Genomic DNA, 14,625 nt, shown 5'->3' on the forward strand with positions numbered 1-14,625 from the left:
TATCACTTTATGTAGGATTTGAAAAGAAGTTTCAAATACTTTGAAGATAGTATAGTTATAGATGTATATGGATAGTTACCTGTGGATTAAGGCCACAAAAGGATGCAAGGGTGCTGAGAGGGACACAGGTTTGTGTCTAAGCAAGCCATGGGGTCTGCCTGGGTTGTGTGTTATGGAAGTTAAGTTTCTTTGTTGTTGTGTGCCCTGGGCCTGTGTTTTTTTAGGAAAACAGAGAAAACAGTGCTGCAGAAAAAGGAATGAAAATCGTATGTATTCAATTCTTGCCTGCACAAGCACACCAAGCAATCCTGTGAAAAATGAGCAAAGAAATTAGTTTTTCCATTCACCTGGAAGAACTTGAAACTACCAAGTCGGGTTCTTAAAGACACTTTCTAGTCTGTGGGATACGTTTGGTATGGAACAAGGAGCACTGAGCTTCCCACGGCTGTGGAAATTCAAGGGCACTGTGCCACATGGGCAGGGATGCCGTGAAAGCTGCAATTACTCATTGCTGCCCAGCTTCTCTTATCCAGGCGCACAGTGGTGGAAATGTAAAACAAAACAAAAACACAAAAAAAAAACATCCTCCAGACCAGAGATCTGGAGGCACTTAGAGCATGGCCGTGCTTCGTTGCTTTGCTGAGAGGCTGGGTGAGGAGGAAGGCTTCCTGTGACTCCCTCACAGGCGGGAAGGGTTGGGAACAGCGGTGGGACGTGCTGGACATTGTGTGCCCTCCCAGACTTGTTTGAGTAGGTTTTCAGGTAACTGTGAGGTACTTTCAGACAACACATAGTGCTTTTCATCTCAGGATTGTTCATTATTTTAGTACAGACAATACCTATGCTGTGCCATTTCAGCAAATTCTGAAACTGAGGGCTGATTTTTGCCCAGAGAGAAGAGTGGACAACAGAGTAACATTCAAATTTATTCCTGTTTATCCCAACATTGTTCATAACCTTTATGGAAATGCTGTGTATCACTTAAAATGCCAAGAGTGGAATGAAAATTGTGCTATTGCTTTGTACAGGAGTTTTCTCAGAAATGCAAACACGATTGATGTCTGCCAGCCAAACATTTTGTAAGGAATGTACCACCCCCTGTTGAATTCTACAGGATCACTTTGTCAAACCCTAAAACACAAATCCGTACAAACTCTGTGGGTTTTCTAGAAGGATCTCCTGTCCTGCATCATTAAAACAGAGAGCGAGTGAGCATGGGTGACAGCTCCCAACAGTTTTGCATCAAGAAAGAAACAGTCCCAATAAATTAGACGACTGTTGCTGTTCCTCTTCTGCAGCACAAAATCCAGCTTGCTGGGGCAGAATGTGTGGCTGTGCACTGCCTCGATGAGGCTCGTGGCAGGATGCCCAAGATAATGGAGCAGCAGCAGGGACGGAGCCTGCTATGGGGCTTAACCCAATGGGCAAATCGGGTCCAAGGTGTGGAGGCACGACTGGGCTTGAAGTGCCCAGCTGGACACAGTGACTGTGTGACCACTGAGGCTGTTCTGGGGAGGAGGCGAGTGCTGAAAATGACTTGGCTGTATCATCAGCCCTGAGGCTGCAGCGGGTAATTAAAATACATTAATATGGCTTTAACGATGGGAAAATTAAGATCGTCTTCATTTGAAGAAAGCACTTGATCACAGGGGGATGACCCTGTATTTTAGAAAGGTCCTGTGGAATTAAGCTAGAAGCTTTTTTTGAGGGTGTGCTGAGGTGCCCGCCGTGTTGGCAAGCAGACAGAAGCTGGAGTTTGAGCAGTGGCCTGCCTTTGGAGGACTCCTCCAGGCAGTCAAAACTCACAGTTCACTTTTTTTACTCATAAAGTACATATTTCCCAAAATGTAATGAAAGTGTAATAAGTAATATTACGCTTCAGAACCTGAAGTCCAAGGACAGGCAGTGAATACATCTTGGTCTTGTTTCCGTTCCTGGATTGCTGTTTGAGTAACAAGCCTGCCCTTGCGCACTGTTTCCTAGGGAATTCACTTGTCTTTGCTTCTGGCTATCAGCTCCTTCAGCTGGTTGTTTGCGTTTTGGTTGGACACATAGCCAAGCTGGGTGCAGAGGGTCCAAGTAAAGATATCGGTGACTTGGAGATCACAGGTGGTATTTTAATGGCAACAGCACCAAGTGCAGCTCTCAGTAGTGGTGTGTTACTTTGCTCTTTACTTTTTTTTACTGTGTCTTTTGAATCCCACTTTCAGTATCGTATTAAAGACTTCAGCAGGCCTTATTTTCTCTGCCTGGCTTTACCAAGAAGCATTGCTATGTAGAAAGAACAAGAACTGAATATGGAAAGCACTGAGATGTTGACAAAATAAAAGGGCTTTCTTCCCCATACAAAACATAGGCTGTCTTCCACCTTGCTTTCTAATACCAGAAATATTTTTTGGCCCTGCGGTCATTAGCAGCCCCCTTACCTACGCATGTTTTTTACAGTGTAATTAGAGGCTTGTGGGTAGCCAGTGAGGAAGGTGAGGTAGGCAGCCTTCACAGGGACTGTTCCCTCGTTGTAAAGTGAAGATGGCAAGTTGCTAACAAGGGACCTGTTCCCTGTAATCTCACGTAATCCCTTGTGTGCATTAGGCTAATACCGATATCAGGTCAGCGTCGAGTGGCCTGAGGGAAGCAGTGCTGGAGTATTCCCAATCCCATACTCATTCTAAATGATGAAAATGTTGCCTTGAAATTCCCCAACTATTAGGGATGGTAAGCAGTTCAGCGATAATTGCTTCTGTCCACAGCCTGACCCTTGCACACTGCTCTATCTATCGTGATGAGCTTTTTAATGATCTTTCTCTTTTCCCATTTCAAGGGAATTTCAACGCTGTAGGAGGTCTGTGCCCATTAAAAGGGCCCATCATGGTGACTTTTGTCTCCCTTCCTTTTATTTACTTGGATCTGGTACAAGTGACGCCTGGCTCCTCAAGCAACAAAATGAATAGCTCACAGGAGAGCCTTGTTAGTCTTTAAATGAAAATAATTGGGTTCTTTTAGCCTATTAGTGCTTAAGAATAGCCTGCTCTAAGTCCATTACCCCTGGGATAAAGGCCGTATTTGCAGCTGAAGGAGCAGCATGTACAACACGGCTAGCTGCTAAGGAAAGCAGCTTTCGGAGTTCTCCACCAAGCCCAGTGCGGTGGCTCGTGGAGCAGGTGAAAACTGAATGACCCCAAACTGCACTCTTGAAATGCTCTTTGCTCCCCAGCTGGCAGTCGGAAAACACTTCCAGAACAGACTGGGGCTTTCTGGAGTTGCTCTCCTGCCCTCTCTGGCTCGGACCGCCAGCACCATGGGAAAGGCAGCCTGCTGGGGCCCAGTCTGCGAGGGCAGTGCTCAGAGCAGGCGCCCATCACATCCAGGGAAGCAGCCAGCCCCAGCTGTGCACGGCAGGATGGAGGTGGGCAGAGACACGGGTTAGATGCACCGTCTGCCCTGTTGTCCTCGCTGCAGCAAAGGGCAAGCTGCTTTGCTGGCCAAGGGAGCAGTTGGTTGCCAAAAAGTGGTGAACTGCAGGAGTTGGTGCTGGCAGAGGATGACTGAAAGCACAACCTGGGGAGCGAAATGTGGTAACTGGCCGCCGGGAGTGTGATTTGAAGCACCTGCCTCAGTATGTTGCTGCTGGCTTTTTTCAGGCTTTGCCTTGCTGGAGCCCGGAGCTACGTCTGGAAAGTGAACCGGTCCTGACCCTGGGGTCTCGGTTGGCAGTGGGCTTTTCCTGGCTTTGAGAAGTGGGTGGTTAATAATTGGTAAAAATCTAAATGCTGAAACACACCTGCTTTTGCTTGCTCTGATATCCACCATCTTCCTTTGCCACGTATCTTTGTTGTAAAGATGTTGCACAGGACAGCGGAGATCTGGACAGACCGAAACTCTTCTGCCGCTAGCGTGATGCTAATAATAATGAGCAGCAGAAGCCCAAAAATCCTGGCAGTGTCCCTAATGTGAGGCGGTGTCCCACCCTTTACGTGGAGCTTGTAGCTGTCTCAGTTTAATAATAGAGAGAAGAATCCCACCAGGCTGATAGCGGCTGTCAGTCGTTTGACTGGCACTCGCATTTAACAGGCCTCTTGGCCAGAGAGATGTTAGGCCTTGTCTGTATGTTACGGAGCAGCTGTGTGTCAGTTAACGTGCACTGAAGCTCAGTCGGGAGGGCTGTGCCTCGAATATCAAGCAGGAGCGTTTGGAGGCTTTGGTGCCTGCATTGCTTTTCCTGGATGATAAAGCAGTTTGTGTTTGGAAGTAATTTTCTTTATCCTAAATTCTTCTCAGCACTTGCTGCTTGTTAGTCTTTGCATAAATGAGAACACGAGCCTTTATCTTACACTCAGGAGGGGGGTCATCAAATTGTAGCAAAAATGTGTGTTTGAAAATGGACATCTGCTTGATCCCATGGAGTGGAGTAATACCACATCGGTTGGCCTTCTCACCTTTAAAGAAAAGAAACAAATAAAACTTAGCCTGGAGCAATCACGGACAGAAACTCTCCTTCGGAGAAGGAAAGGAGGTTGTCTAGGGGTGAGGTTCCTCATTTAGAGCTGTGGAAAGGTTCTCCTTTGTCCTTGTGCTAAGTGTGTTTGGGGGCAGACCCTCTTCAGCAGGGCTCCAGCAGCGTGTTGTGGCAGCAGAAATGATGGTCGCTCTCTTTGCTCCACGTAGGTCCAAGCCTCTCACAGGCACCTCTGCTGGCGGAGGCAGAAAATGAGGCCGAACCAAGGACTTGTGACCTCAGGAACAAGGCTCTCAGTGCCTCTTACCATGGGAGTAGTTTTTCATAAATCTTCATAAAATAAAAATCTATATTTTTTTTCCCCACAAATGCTGAATTGCAGGTTAACCCCATCCAACTCGGGAATCATGCTGTGAGTGTTGGTGTACCTCTTGGGCTTCTGCGTGGCACGGTCAGAAGTATCGTCAGCAACTGCCCTCCCTGCTCCCTGTATCTGTCCGGCCGCACGGAGGGAGTAACCCCGTTGGTTTCCTGTATTTCCTTGACAGCGCTGTGTTAAAATGTAAAAATTATCAGAATTGGAGTAGGAAACTAATGAAGAGAGCAGCAAAGTCATAGATATGAGATGATGATGATTGTCAAAACCTATGCTAATATTTTACAGCTTAATTTGATCGATGTAACAGTTAAAACAGCAGCCTTGAACAGAATGCTTTTGTGAACAAGGTGATTTATCTCAGCAAATGTGTTCACATAAATGTTTTAAAACAAAAGGACAGATAAATCTGTCTGGAGCCCACACGTGGTAGAGCTGCCAAACCTGCCACCTGTTAAAGATTTTAATGACCTGTTCTGTATTTAATGGAAAAAGTCAAATTAACGCTGTCATTAGCCTTTGCTGAGACTTCCCTCATCTCAGGAGCTCAGAGATAGCATTTAACACGTGCCTCTCAGTGGAGCAGCTCTGCTCTTCTAATTAAACAGCAGCAAGCTGGCAAACCGAGTGCGGTAGGTGCTGTAAGAAGGGCTTGGGGCTCTTCTGTGGCAGCAGGAGAAGGGCTCACCTCTCTGCCCCTCTCTGGGGCAGCCTGTTGTAACAGGGAAGGAAGAGGCTTTTGCAGCATTGCGGACGCAAAACAGGTGCCCAGGGAAGCGTGGCATCCCCTGAGAAGCTGCAGAAGATTTACATGCTGGTTTTTTTTTTTTTTTGCTGTTTTGTTTTACCATTGGCAAGTTAAATGTGTGTTGTAAGGGCCTTAGGTTGCCATCTCAGGTTTTGCTTATTGTGAAGAACATAGGAAAATGGATTCTAGTGTGAATCCCCACTCTTTTCCATCCAGGAGTATAGGGGAGGCTTGGTTCCTTGTTCGTCCTTCCCTGCCTGTGATTTCTCACCCAGGAATGCTTTCCACATCCAACACTCAGGTGCAGCTAAGCTAGGTGGTGACCAGACCAAAGCTGTCTGGTGTTGCAGAAGGGATGTAAGGCAGGAAGGTGCTGTAAAAAGTCAAAGCCAGGAGGACAGGAGATGGAATAGTAAGGGAGAAAGCTGTACGGAGAGTTGTGCGGTACTTGGGGAAACTTGGCTGGAGCATCCACAGAGCTTTTAAAGACAAACAGGGATTGTTGAGAAGAAGACGACTGGGAGAGAGGTGAAGCCATGGTGACAGTGGGCATAATTCAAGTTCTTGAGGTTTTGACTGACACAAGACAACTGCTCTCTGCTCACATCAATGCTGATGTAGTGGTATCGCTGTGTTCATTTGGCAAAGTCGGTGTCCGTGTTTCCTCATGAGCTCGTACGTGTGCCTGTCTGTGAGGACTTGCTGGCTCAGTGCGTAGTGCTCAGTGCGTGCCCCTCAGCAGCAGGGCTGTTTGTGTTAGCCTGGGGATTCCTTGTGCCTGATGTCAGAAATGGGCTCCTGCCATTTGCGTGGGGATCGGGCATGGGCAATAATGGCTGTTAGTTACCAGTGCTGGACTTGCAAAACTGAATCCTTAAAGTAAAATATTAAAAACTCATTAAGTACCTTCACTGCGTATTCCCACTTCAAGAGATTTTGAAGGAGCTTTTTCCCAAGGGCTCAAATGTGAGACGGGAATTGCGGAGCTTTCCCATTGGTCTTCTGGCTGACCACCAGCTCCCATCAGACAGAACCAGGTGGCAGTTTTCACAAGCAACCTCTACATTTGGGATGCCCACTCCCCTTTTCTCACAGCATCCTGATCGCTACCTCGCTCTCCCGTGATGACCCCTTTCTCCAGCTGCAGTCAGAGTGCTCAGACGGCTGATATCAGCTGTTTTTTGTTCTTGGCCAGTGGAAAGGACCCTTTCCAGCAACAGCTTGAGGCAGGGAACCATCCGGTGGCCTGAGCGCTGCTGGTTGTTTGCCAGAAAATCTGCTGTTTGCTTTCTGTTCACCCGCTGTGGGAGCTTTGTCTTGGTTTCTCCGCTGACATAAATTGCGGTTCATCCTCCCTGTTGGTGAGGGATATTGCAGGCTGTCTCGCAGACTTCCATGGTCATTTATATTTTGGTAATTTATTAAAATAGCAACATGGAATCTAAGCTATTTATATGAATATAGCATGGAACAGAGCAGCTGCTGCAGTGCAGTTAATTACACTGGCCTCCAGTCACCCCAAATCCATTTTTACCCAAGTCAGTCTGGCACTTGGCGAGGTCCCCTGGCAGGTCTGTAGGAAGCTTGCCACACTCCTGCGGGGAAGCAGATCAGCCGTGTTTTGGTCCTTAAATGCCCGAAGCCACAGCAACCCCCTGTACGGTCAACCGTGTTGGGCTACTGTGGCCCCTGGGCGCGCTGCTTGACCTGCAGCAGCTCCCGCTTAACTTGGTGGAGATCCCTAATTACTGAAATTAGGGGATGTCTGCCGCTCTTGGTTCTTACACAGTTAGTCTTCTACGCATTCTTTTTGAAAAGCATGTGTTGCAGGGATACTATTCTCAGCAGACTGACAGAAATGAACTGACAACCCTTTACTTTTCTCACATTGAAACCTGCAAAACCTTGCTTGCATTCCCCAGAGCAATTCCCCCCCTTCTTCTCCAAATGGCAAAGCACTAAGGCATACTCAGCTACAGCACCACGCAGTAACCTCCTGATGACACTGTGTGTTTATGCTCTCCAGATTTGCAGATGATGTTGTACAAGTGTGTTCCAATTGATAGATACTTCTGTAGTGTCTCTTGTGCCCAAGAGCCTAGTGTTTAGAAGACCACCTTATGTTTTGTCTAAAGCATCTGCTTTCCATGGCAAATTCAGGATGTTGAAGTACCACGTCAGTGTTTTATGGACTCGTGTTCATCCAGTAATGAAGTTTGCTCTAGTTAGTAAATTTACTTTTAATCAGCCAAAATTCCCTGCTCAATATTTAAGCTGCCTATTAAAAATGTTTAAGGATACTTTTCAAAACCAAAATACATGGAGAAAGGAACAACTAGGTCTCACATCAAAGCTATAGAAATGTGCAATCTGGTTCAGGTATAAAGATGAGAAACTACCTGAGAAGTCCAGTTTTAAATTAGAGAAGGTGTCACAGAACAGAAGAAACAGGCTAGTTTGCTTTGAATTCAATAAAAAAAAAATGGAAAAAAAAACATGCCATACGCAAATTGTACAGCTGGAGAAGCAACCTGTAATCAGCAAATGGTGTTTTTTGTTGGCGTTAATTGTTCAGGTAGCTCAGAAGACCCCAGACTCCCAGAGATGGGCTCACTGCTAATGAGCAGCGCTGCTAATGAGTGTCCTCCCTCAGACAAGTGCCTCACACCAGCTGCCCGGAAGCAAAGTGGGATGTGTAAATGTTTCTGTGGTATTTGCAGTGCAGTAGTATTTCTAAGCTGTGCTTGTAAACATTTATTATCTAGACAAAATATAAACAGCACATAGATATTAAAACAACAAGCCATGTAGACATTAAAAAAACCTGGAAGAGATGGATAACCCTTGCTGTTAAGCCCTAATATTTTTTCACATGAAAGTGCAGTTCATTCTTTAATGAAAAAGTGAATGATGATAACTTTATAGGATAGATCAACTCCCCTGGAATGTGCTTGCTAGCTGAAAGCAAACAAGAACATTTGCACAGGAAAGAGAAGAATCAGTCAGTGGAAGCGTCTGCCACTTCTCTGACCACTTGCTGAGAAAGTCGTTTCTGCAATTGGCAGGTCCCCTGCAGCAGCGTGAACCTCTGCTACTGACTGACCTGGGAACGCCGTGCCCGCTAGCAGGGTGCTTGGCAGCATGCGGCTTCCTTGGAAAGGAGCTGCGTGTGGTGGAATTGTAAGGGCTTTCACTTCTCACATTCAGCATGGAAATCCAGCAAACAAACACAATCCAAACAGCCTTGAATCATCCCTTGTCTCCAGATGAGAACAGTTAGGAGTTAATGATTCCCGTTAAGTATGTGCCTTCGTCTGCTTCTGAAACACTTTGGTGCTGAAGACCCTGCAGTTCAGCTCTTGACTGTTTCACGTCCTGTTCACATTGGACTTAAGGAACAGAGGTGGTCGCCTGTATGTAAGTGACAGCCAAACGAGGTTTCTTCTGAAAAAAGGCAGCAGGTGAACCTGAACAGGTTCAGGCTGAGGCTGCTGTGGTTCAGAGGGGATTGTCCATGCTCTTTGTTGCCACCCTGGGGGACAGAAGACAGCATTTGTCACTGATAATTAGTTATCTGGTGCCTTTTATGGTGTGCCAGGTCTTGCCAGTCTGCTCTGAAAGGCCTCTGTAATGATGCACCTATTTCTTTTCTGTGTTGTTTTCCAACAAGGTATTGCAGTTAGTGTTTCTACAGATTCTTACACTGTTTTCCCCCTAAATTAGTCCTCCCACAGTGTGAAAGCATAATGCACTTGATTATCATTAGCATTCTCGTAATTTTAAATGTTTTTCTTTCCATCATGGACTCGATCCTGATTCTTTCATTCAGCCATGGGCGTTTAGCCAAGGAAAGAGCATAAATTATATTGGCGTTACCCATGGAGGTAAGGCAGCTGCATGCAGTGACTACTGGTTCCCCACCTTTTCAAAACAAGATAAGAACCAAGATGGAGTAGACAGTTCAGTTTTAGGGCCTTTTTTTTTTGTTGTTGTTTTGTTTGTTTTTTTCTGCCTCTGAATCCTCTTGAAAAATGTTTAGTTCAATATTTAATGACTGACTTGGTTTTTCACCTGTTCAATCATACATGCTGCATTATATCTCTGCTGCTGTTTCTGTCAAGGCTGTCACCGGAGAGCTCTGTGTATAAACATGAGGCTGTACTTGAAACTGTCTGCTGCCAAATACCATCCTTTCAGGCAATAATTGAGGTTGAGGCCCCGATATTCTCCGGACTACAAGTCAGTAAATTTTCTTTGCAAAAGGTCTGTAAGACGTGTTCCCCAGCATTCTGATGCAATAAAAAGCATTGTGCTGGCTTTTTTCTTTGGTGGTCAATATAAAAAAAAAAAAAGAGAGAATAGTTATATCTAATAAGCTAAATTTCTGCTTGGAAGGAAGATATTCTAGAGGTAAGATTGTTCCATAATTGCCTCTGTCCTCTACAGTAATACCTAAATACAGTAATTGTTGCCTATTGAGCAAAACCTAATGAAACCTAATTTTATCAAAACTTTCACACATGGATCTAATTAGGTGCTCCCATGGGTGTTACTCATGAATTTTCTCACCCCAGTGCCTCGCACCCTTCTGTGATGAGCTTGGGAAAGAAGAGGAAGGGGAGGAGCAGAGTTCCTTGCAGAAGCTGCTGACATTTAGGTGAATATGCTCATTCGCTAGGGAGAAGCCAGGAGAGCAGGGGTAAAACAGAGGTGTTAAAGCTTCGTGAGATGCCACAGAAAATCATCCTTGGATGGAAAAGCTGTTTCATGTAGATTCAAGATTTGTCTGAGTCCCTTAGAATAGCAGGCAGAATGGAGGGGGTGGGAGGACAGGGTGTTAAGGCTTCCTTTCACCAGGAAGGTAGTGGTTAGTGCTGAGAAATAGATGTAGAAAGAGAAAAAGCTTGTAATAATTTCAGATGGAGTCAGGAGATGGTCATTCTTCTCGCTTTCCCTTACTGGAGAAAAAAAATCCAGAGGCATACAATGTGTGAGTCTCAGTTTTTAGGGAAGCAGAGTCTTCTGTGGTGTTACAGCTTAATTTGGTGTCACCTTGCTGTCTCTTGGGGAACAAAAAGGAGTTTAGTTGTTTTTTTAGTGGCTGCTCAAGCCAATATTGTTTTGTTCTATGGGCAAGAACTGTATGTTGGGCAGAGAGAGGTGCTGAACCATAAAGCAAGGTATGGCAGCAGAGAAATGTACAGGATCTTTACACATACCCTAATCCCGTTGTAGGGAAATGGACAGCTCTCTCTGTTAGGTCAGGATACGTGTTTTGGTGCTTGTTACCATGCAAACAGTACGTGTGGTATTAACCTCTGTGGAAGTGAATTTGCTTCTTGATTAGAAAATTAAGCAAAAAGCTTAGACTTTAACCTTTTCTTAAGTAAAGGAAAGGTCCCCTTTATAGATCTCCTTGGGGAATTTCTGGGAACTGAACAGCAACTCTCATTCTTCCACAGAAACAAACCGGAGTAATGTGTTAGCGTAGTGGGAGGAGAAAATGTCAAATGCAATGGAATTTATGCCAGAAAAACTTATACTATCTGTTGACCCCATTTTATCCAACCAACTCTATTTCTTCTGCAGTTTCTCTGTCTGTCTGCGTTCCTGGTGTGTTACGTCCCCCTCCTCAGTGTGCCTCTAGCACGGCAGCATTTTTTTGTCTCTCGCATTGCACACTGCGCAAGTATGGCTGGCTACAAAACTGCAAGATGGTGGCTGCATTACCTGCAGTCCATTGATCCAGAGATCTGTTTACTTAGCTGGTATTAAGATCATCATACTTCAATGCAGAACATCTGGCTCCTTCATTCTTATGGTAATTAGATCTGTGGTGACTGTTACTTGTTCCCGTTGTCATACTGTTTGTTGTTCTGTGCGCCAGGAAACCGGACGTGCTGTGCATTGTGCACTGCAAGTTCTGTACGGTTCATATTGAGTAAAACCTCTTTCCATTACGCAGTGTTTGGCAAAGGGACTGAAAACCCGTAACGCACGTAGGGATCCCTGTACAGAGCTACTTCCCCTGTGCAGTGGAGAAGTGCTCCAAAGCTGCCCCAGTGCCTCGCTGGGGCAAGCAGTGAGCGCGCTCGTGGTTGAAACCTTTTGGGCTCGGTGGCGGTAACTGCCCGCCTGCCGCTTTGTCGCTCAGCACTCACACCGAACGAGCCGATATGTGATGGCTGCAGGTTTTTTCCTGGCAGGGAAAAAACGTTGGAAACTTTTGCTGCCAAAGCAACACAGGCACTTCTGCAATGTGGTTAACCAAGCTGTAGCAGCAGACAGAGGAAGAAACCTTGTGAAGATCCTCTGAGTCCACTGCGACTGCACAAAGGTATCAGAAAACTCCTGGGAAGCTTCCCACAAAACAAAACACACAGAATTAAACACAGCATTTGGTTGCAAGAGGAAAGAGAATGTAGTAATCTTTGATAAATCTTGTTGATAGAAGTTGGAAGGGCGAGGAGAACACCTGATAGGAGCGACTGCTGATAATGTGGACTTGAAGTAGCTTTTTCTAAGGGGTGGCAGGACAAGCTGTAAGGGAGCATGCAGACTGGTTGAGCCTTGTAGAAGTGGGTTAGCATAAATGCCAGAAACACATCTGGGCAAGAAAGCAGTTCACTTCCTCATGTATCAACAAGCTTTTTGAGTAAAATCCCTCCAGATGTATAGAAAATCAGGTATTTGTAGTCAGCATCTTGGAGGGCATGGGAACTCCTTTCCCATCAGCTTCCCTGGGAGCAATGGAGTCCCTCTTGGACACGGGTGATGAGTGTGGGGTAAAACCTCCCAGGTGAGGCTGTAGTACTGCGATCCTAAGCCAAAGTGGGTTTATGTCATTCTTGCTGCACTGCAGTATTTTGGCAAGCACATCATTAAGTGGGCCTTCAGTTAGAGGCTGAGTATATGCAGATCTTAAACTTTCTTGAAACTTCTTTTATTCTATATGCAATATAAAACTAAGCTTTAACTAGTTGAAGCTTTGCAGCTCCAACAGCCCATGGTCCTCCGCATATGTGTTTAGAAAAACATATATGTGTATTTCACATGCTTCAATGTTTCCAACAGTAGTTTTAAAAATACTAAAATATATTAGCAATTGAGAGCATGTTTTCTTTTTAAATAAGAGCAGTGTCCTGTATGGTGTTGCTGAGATCGCTTCAAATAAATGTAGCTGCCATGTGGGATTTAGGCTTTGCATTCTAGTAGGGGAAGTAAGTTTCATCTGTAGAACAAAAGAGCTGAAGTTACAAATATTATGACTGTTTTGTTCTTAGGTTCTTAAAAGTCTGTCATTATGACAGCTCACTGTGAAATAAATATTGAAGGGATTGTACATCAAAGAATCAGAAAGCATCACATTGTAATGAGACTGCATGCGTACAGCTAATGAATTCACAGCCAATTTAAGTGCAGTTTTCATTTACTGACTCATAAATTGATTTTAGGTTACAGTGCTGTAGGCTAGGTCTCCTTAATTTTGTGTTTTTTTGTTTAATTGAATAACATGGTGTGTAATTACCGTAAGTATGTTTATGTATTCACCGACACAAGCTCCTGAGCCACTGAAATTTGCTCCAGAGCGAAGACTCCGTTCTGCTCATCCCATGATGCATGTAGAGCTTTTTTCGATAGAAACAGTTCAAGCTGGAAATTACAATGGGCAGCAAAATTATACCAGTCATAATGGTTTATGGCGTGTGACATAAAGTACGTGTTGTAAACAGTGCTTTTTAAAGTTACATATTCTTTGGGTTAATTCTTCTATTTGGTTTTGAATTCTCTGTTGTGAGAAGGCTGTCTCATGTTCCTTGTCCTGTTTCCACCAGTTGGCAGTCCTGCTCTTAGTGAAGGTCATAGCAGTGAATGCATCAAACCAACCCCTTCAGTCTCAGATAAGTGTCCTCTGCAGCACACTTAGGTCTGAGTGGTACAAAAATCTGCATGGTATTAAAAGCCTAACAGATGGGTGGGGAAAAAAAAAGGTTATAGCTATTACTGAATGCCTTTGTTAATTAAGGTGTTCTATGATGTTGGCTTTTTGGATAATCCCTCCTCAGTCTTGCTTTGGAAATCAGCTGGCCAGGAGCAATAACATGCGTTCATGTATGCTGCTGCCAAAAAGAAAAAAAAGGAAGCATTTGTCTATCCAAAGTCAGGTAGCAGTTTTGATCCCCTATTTGATGTTGCTTTTTTCCTTAGGGTACCATCTTTCTGCCTGGCAACAGAGTAATTGAGCACCCCTGCAATGAAGAAAGTCCAGGGAAGTTCCTTTTTGAAGTTGTTCCAGGTAGGATATTCTGCTCCTTGTACAAACTGTTTGCACTTGTATTCTCAGTGACGAATGGCTACATCTGTTCAGCCAGAACAGAAGCTGAAGGTGATTAATGATTCAATTTAAGGAAAAAAAAATTGGTTAATTTGTTAATACTCTGATTCATGTATTTTTTTCACTTACCTCTGGGCAGCATAGGAAAACAATGTGGTTTTTGTTTGTCAGTGTAAAGTATGATTGCTTTGCAGCCAGGTGTTGTGGCATCAAGTGGAATACAGGCAGTACAAGTGTATTGTGCAATTATTTCAGATGGTATTGGATGTCACAAAATGGAGCTTCTACTGGCAATAAAGGGATCAGTTACTTGGCAGCAACAGCTTCTCAGAGTAGCCTGTGGTCTGATGGCACCGGTAGCAGCACCTAATGTTGCTACCCTGTCCCTGGGGGTGGATAACAACACCGAGCATTGCTGCTTTGAAACCTAAACTTGTTTTTAGCGTGGCTTTTCTTGTTTATGTTTTTCTGGGAGTGGGTTTGTCTAAAGAATGTTACCCTGCCAACTGAGTGGTACTCCTAACTGCCTGTATTACTGGAGTGATTTGATAAGTGTCTCCACATCTGGTTAGCCCACTGTGTTTATTCAATATATTCTCTTAATCCCCATATTACCTTCCAGTGTAGTTTCCCATTATGGCTATTTAAAATGGTGAATTGTAGATAATGTTTATTGAAATCGATCTCTATGCTCTTGCTCTTAAACCCAG

The 14,625-nt window shown here is 44.7% G+C and overlaps 1 protein-coding gene across 8 annotated transcripts in view; it reads left to right on the forward strand.

Annotated features, from left to right (window-relative positions):
- Window positions 1–14,625, forward strand: part of ARHGAP24 (Rho GTPase activating protein 24) — a 236,912-nt gene that overhangs the window by 99,128 nt on the left and 123,159 nt on the right. For 5 of the 8 annotated variants that reach the window (XM_080591963.1, XM_080591964.1, XM_080591962.1 and 2 more), the window contains one exon: window positions 13,789–13,876. The exons of 1 other annotated variant lie outside the window; for it this stretch is intronic. In XM_080591963.1, the coding sequence (XP_080448089.1) occupies window positions 13,789–13,876 (88 nt within the window). Of the gene's footprint in view, window positions 1–7,169; window positions 11,402–13,788; window positions 13,877–14,625 lie in introns of those variants that run through there. 2 more of the 8 variants (XM_080591966.1, XM_080591968.1) reach the window with 2 other exon arrangements.

This window comes from Anser brachyrhynchus (genome assembly GCF_964034855.1).
Source record: "Anser brachyrhynchus genome assembly, chromosome: 4".
Lineage (NCBI taxonomy): Eukaryota > Metazoa > Chordata > Aves > Anseriformes > Anatidae > Anser > Anser brachyrhynchus.